A 5,619-nucleotide genomic window follows, 5' to 3' on the forward strand; every position below is an offset into this window, starting at 1 on the left:
GACCATCTCATACAATAGCCAATAAAATAATAACACACCTCTAATAGTACACAAATCACTCATCCTAAAAGACTTAATAAAAATATTGACAGGGCAACCGACCTGTCGTAAACAAACTAACAAGACACACTCTCACCTTGGCCCAGTTTTGTATGACCCCCATATATGAACCTGTTTTTTTCCCCTCACATCAGACAGAAGTTTCTACTGAATCAGACTGCTGTAACCTTATTTTCCCAATGAAAGCATCAGGCTTTTACAAAAAAGACAAATCGCCTACTTATTCAACAACTAGCTTAACATAGCCTCAAATAGGATAATTTCACATCTTAAAGACCAAACATTGACCGATATTCCACTTTAAAGTATTCCCTTTCACCTTGCAACGTCATTAAACACACAACACACTCAATACGCCACGCACCCCACTCACTAACGCACGCACACACAACTCATACACAGCACCACGCACCACGCACGCAACGCACGCACACACACACAACCACACACACCAACACACACACACACACACACAACACACACACACACACAACACAACACACACCACACACACACCACACACACACACACACACACACACACACACACACCACAACACATACACACACCTCAGTGGTTAGCTGGTCCAGTGGTCTGGTGGATTCCTGTTAACAGCATTTAACAGAGACAGCCTGTCCATATGACCGCCAGCCCTAACACCCAATTAATACACCACAATTCTCCACACCTGCCTTCTCGTATTCATTGCTCTGCAATTCGCAACCGTACCTCTCCCAAATATCATCGCCCTTAGCGAAGTTCTGAAAAACCTCAATATAATGATAATGTACAGACGACTTGGTGAGCCTTGGGTCAGAGGTTACACTACTTATATGTCAGTTGGCAAGGCCCTAAAGACATAACCTCCAACCAATTAATCTCTCAATTAACCCCCCTCCCGCCCTACTCTCTTTCTTCTCCTCTCTCTCTCTCTCCTCCTCCTCCCTCCTCTCTCCTTCTCTCTCTCTCTCTCTCCTCTCTCTCTCTCTTCTCCTCTCTCTCTCCCTCTCTCTCTCTCTACTCTCTCTCTCCGCTCTCTCCTCGCTCTCTCTCTCCTCATCTCTCTCTGCCTCTCTCTCTCTCTCTTGAAAAGGGAAATCTTTAAAGTGAAATCGTCATGTGGTCTTTAAGATGTGAAATTATCCCATTTGAGGCTAATGTTAAACTAAGTGTTAAATAAGTAGCGATTTGTCTTTTTGTAAAAGCCTGATGTTTCATGGAAAATAAAGGTTACAGCATCTGATCTCAGACACACTCCTGTCATGTGCCAGGGGAACAACACAGTTCATATATGGGGTCATACAAACTGGGCCAAGGTGAGAGTGTGTCTGTTAGTTTGTTTACACAGTGGGTTGCCCTGTCACCTATTTTATATCTAAAGGATCTTTTAAGGATCTGTAGTGATCTGTCCTATTAGAGTGTGTTATTATTATTATTGCTATTGTATTAGAGGCTACAGGCTTCATTCTAGATCCGGAGCGGTTCCCTTTAACATTGAGACAACATACTTGTATTGCCAAAACAAACACTACAATGCAGGAGTAGCAGAAAATCTCTTAATTCACTCCCCTATCATATCTGAGAGTATGAGCGATTGAATTGGGGGGGGTAGTAGGAAGTCTGGGGGAGCAGGTAGCTGACTAGTGGTGGCTATTCAGCAGCCTGATGGTCTGGGGGTAGAAGCTATTGGCCAGTATAACAGTTTTTGCTCCTCTACTGCCCGCGTCTGAGTGATGGAAGCAGGCAGTGTGCACCCAATGGTGTGTTCGGGCTGAGCGTACCACCCTCTGCAGAGCCTTGCAGTCTGCGGCGGGGGAGTTGCAGTATCAGGCGGTGATGCAGCCCGACCGTATGCTCTCGATGGTGCTCATGTAGAACACYGTGAGGGCCCTCGGGGACAGGCACGACAGTCGCTGAAGTCCACAATCAGCTCCTTTGTTTTGCTGACATTGAGGGAGAGGTTGTTTACCTGGCACCACACCGTCAGAGTGCCTACCTCCTCTGCGAACTTGATTATGGAGTTGGAACAATGTGAGGCCACGCAGTCGAGGGTATACAGGGAGTACAGGAGGGGACTAAGGACACACCCTTGTGGGGTCCCCGTATTGAAGATCAGTGTGGTGGAGATCATTTTGCCTACCTTCGCCACCTGGGGACTGCCTGTCAGAAAGTCCAGGACCCAGTTGCATAAGGAGGAGTTCAGTCCCAGGGCCAGAGCTTTGTGGTGAGCTTAGAGGGCACTACGGTATTGAAGGCCGAGCTGTAGATAATGAACATTCCATTTGTCCAGGTGGGTGAGGGCAGTGTGCAGTGTGATGGCGATTGCAATGGGCGGTAGTTGAATTGGAGAGGGTCGAGTGTGTCGGCTTAGGAGGAGGTGATGTAGTCTTTGACTAGCCTCTCGAGCCACTTCACGATGACGGAAGTGACAGAAGTGAGTACTACGGTTGGTAATCATTCAGTTCAGTTACTTTCCCTTTCTTGGGCATGGGGATGATACTGGTGGGGATAACGCCCTGAGCTAAAGAGAAAATGTCAGAAAACACAACAGCTTGCTGGTCTGCACATGCTCTGAGGGCGCGGCTAAGGATGCCGTCTGGACCGGCAGCCTTGCGAGGGTTAACACGCTTGAATGACTTACATGCGTCCTCCGTGGAGACCGTAGGCATGTATCCCTCGTTGTCCTCAGGGGATCTCCTCGGCAGCTCAGAGTTGTTATGCTCGAAGCGTGAGAAAAACGTGTTTAGCTCATCTGGTAGGGCGGCGTTGGTGTCTGCGACGTGACTGGCTTTCTTGTTGTCATCCGTGATGAGTAGAAGCCCCTGCCACATACAACTCGTGTCTGACACAATGGCTAGCAGGCATAAGTAGGGCAGAGAGGAGAGGATCAAACCTCCGTCTTCATTCCAGCACTCGCTAGTTGTGACCAGTAGCCCATGTATTTTAAGGGTAGGCTGGTTGGCGGGTAGTTGGTGAGGCTGAAATACTACTGGACCACCCCCGTAAGTAGGGCAGAAAGGGGGAGGGAAACAGAGGAGGAACAAACCCTCAGTCTTCATTCCAGCACTCTTTCATTTCCCCCATATCATATAATATAATCATCATATCCATAATCATCTCTGCCACAGTTTACAGTGTGCCTTCGCAGTAAGACACTCTAACCAGGCTGAGAATACCAGCGGGTAGCACTGAAACATGAGAGGTGTTATTACTGTGGAGAGGTTTCAGCTTGTAGCCTTCTGCAGCCTTCTGCAGCCATCACCCCTGTACCTCTTCCCGCTCTTAGTCTGGACATGGTACTTTGGGGTTGTGACATGAAACTGAGAAGTGTACTTAGTGTACTTCAGCCCTAGAGGAAATGTACTTAGTGTTAACACTCTCAAGCCCCTAGAGGAAGCTGTACTTTAGTGTAACCTTCAGCCCTGAGAGGAAGTGTTACTTAGCCTGTACTTCAGCCCCAGAGAAAGTTGTCACTTTAGTATACTTCAGCAACTGATAGAAGGAAGTGTACTTTAGTTTACTCTTCAGCCACAGATTGGAAGCTGTACTTAGTGTACTTCAGCCCTAGATGAAGCGTACTTAGTGTACTTCAGCCCTAGAGAAGTGTACTTAGTGTACTTCAGCCCTAGATGAAGTGTACTTAGTGTACTTCAGCCCCTAGAGGAAGTGTCTTATGTTACTTCAGCCCTAACTAGCGAGATGTGACTGCGAATGAAGACAGAGGTCTGATCCTCTCTTCTCTGCCCTACTTATGCCCTGCTAGCCATTGGTCAGACACGAGTGTAGTGTGCAGGCGTCTACTCATCACAGCCCTAAGATGAAGTGTACTTAGTGTACTTCACCCTAGAGGAAGTGTACTTAAGGTACTTCAGCCCTAGAGAAGTGTACTTAGTGTACTTCAGCCCTAAGGAAGTGTACTTAGTGTACTTCAGCCCTAGAGGAAGTGTACTTAGTGTACTCAGCCCTAGAGGAAGTGTACTTAGTGTACTTCAGCCCAGAGGAAGTGTACTTAGTGTACTTCAGCCCCCAGAGGAAGTGTACTTATACTTCAGCCCTAGAGGAAGTGTACTTAGTGTACTTCAGCCCTAGAGGAAGAGTTACTTAGTGTACTTCAGCCCTAGAGGAAAGTGTACTTAGTGTACTTCACCCTAGAGGAAGTACTTAGTTACTTAGCCCTAGAGGAACATGTACTTAGTGTACTTCACCCTAGAGGAAGTGTACCTAGTGTACCCTTCAGCCTATAGAGAGAAGTTAACTTACGTATGTACTTACAGCCCCTAAGGAAGTGTACTTAGTGTAACTTCAGCCCCTAGAGGAAGTGTACCGTAGTGTACTTCAGCCCTAAGAAGAAGTGTACTTAGTGTACTTCCAGCCCTAGAGGAAGAGTGTACTTAGATGCGTACTCAGCCCTAGCAGGAATGTACTTAGTGTAATTCACAACCTACGAGGAAGCTGTACCTTAGTGTACTTCAACCCCAGAGGAAGCCTGTACTTAGTGTACTTCACAAGTCCATAGAGAAGTGTACTTAGTGAACTTCAGCCCTAGATGAAGTACTTACGTGTACTTCAACCCTAGATGAAGCTGTAACTAGTTGTACTTCAGCCCCTAGAGGAATATGTACTTAAGTATAACTTCAGCCCTAGAGGAAGGTACTAGTCTACCATTCAGCCCATAGAGAGAGATGATAACTTAGCTGTACTCACACCGCAGAGGAAGTGTACTTAGTGTACTTCAGCCCTAGAGGAAGTGTACTTAGTGTACTTCAGCCCTAGAGGAAGTGTACTTAGTGTACTTCAGCCCTATAGAGCAGCGTATATACTTACATCCTGCGCAGCTTCTTGTATGGAGAGAAGGTTCCAGGAGGAACTGACTTGATCCCATTCTGCTCCAGACGACTAGAGAGGAAAGGGGGAAAGATGGGGGAAAGAGGGGTATAGATACCATCAGGTCATAAACCAACAACAGAGTCCACTATAGAAACAAAGCAGAGTAGTCATACATCACTGCCGACACATGGTAATTGGTCAGCTGTTGCCAACTATCTTAATCCCTGCTGTGTGTATGTGTGTGTGTGTCTCTGTGCGTGTCCGTGTCTGTGTGTGTGTGTCTCTGTGTGCGTGCACGTGCATCTGCGTGTGTCTTTCCCCTCCCCTGGTTCATTAATATAGATCTCTTCCTGTCCTGTGTGTGAGTCATAACATCTCCTCTGGAAAAATAAACAGGTCTGGAGGAGAGAGGACCAGGGAGAGACATGGAGGAGAGAGGACCAGGGAGAGACATGGTGTAGAGAGGACCAGGGAGAGACATGGAGGAGAGAGGACCAGGGAGAGACATGGAGGAGAGAGGACCAGGGAGAGACATGGAGGAGAGAGGACCAGGGAGAGACATGGAGGAGAGAGGAGAGAAGGAGAGGGGAAACATGGGGAGGAGAGGAAAACAAGGAGGAGGATAGTGAGAGGGGGACCAGTCTGAGAGACGTGAGGGTTGGTGTAATATCTGGGGGAAGTGAGATTCATCAATCTGGTGCGTGAACATTGGAATGGAGCCGAGAGGGGGAA

At 47.5% G+C, this 5,619-nt stretch overlaps 1 protein-coding gene across 1 annotated transcript in view; it reads right to left on the reverse strand.

The window, feature by feature from the left end:
• LOC111977952 (slit homolog 1 protein) overlaps positions 1–5,619 on the reverse strand; it is a 67,239-nt gene that overhangs the window by 54,690 nt on the left and 6,930 nt on the right. The window contains exon 4 of the mRNA XM_070448707.1: positions 4,885–4,985. Within this exon, the coding sequence (XP_070304808.1) occupies positions 4,885–4,985 (101 nt within the window). The remainder of the gene's footprint in view (positions 1–4,884; positions 4,986–5,619) is intronic.

This window comes from Salvelinus sp. IW2-2015, linkage group LG18 (assembly GCF_002910315.2).
Source record: "Salvelinus sp. IW2-2015 linkage group LG18, ASM291031v2, whole genome shotgun sequence".
Taxonomy (NCBI): Eukaryota; Metazoa; Chordata; class Actinopteri; order Salmoniformes; family Salmonidae; genus Salvelinus; species Salvelinus sp. IW2-2015.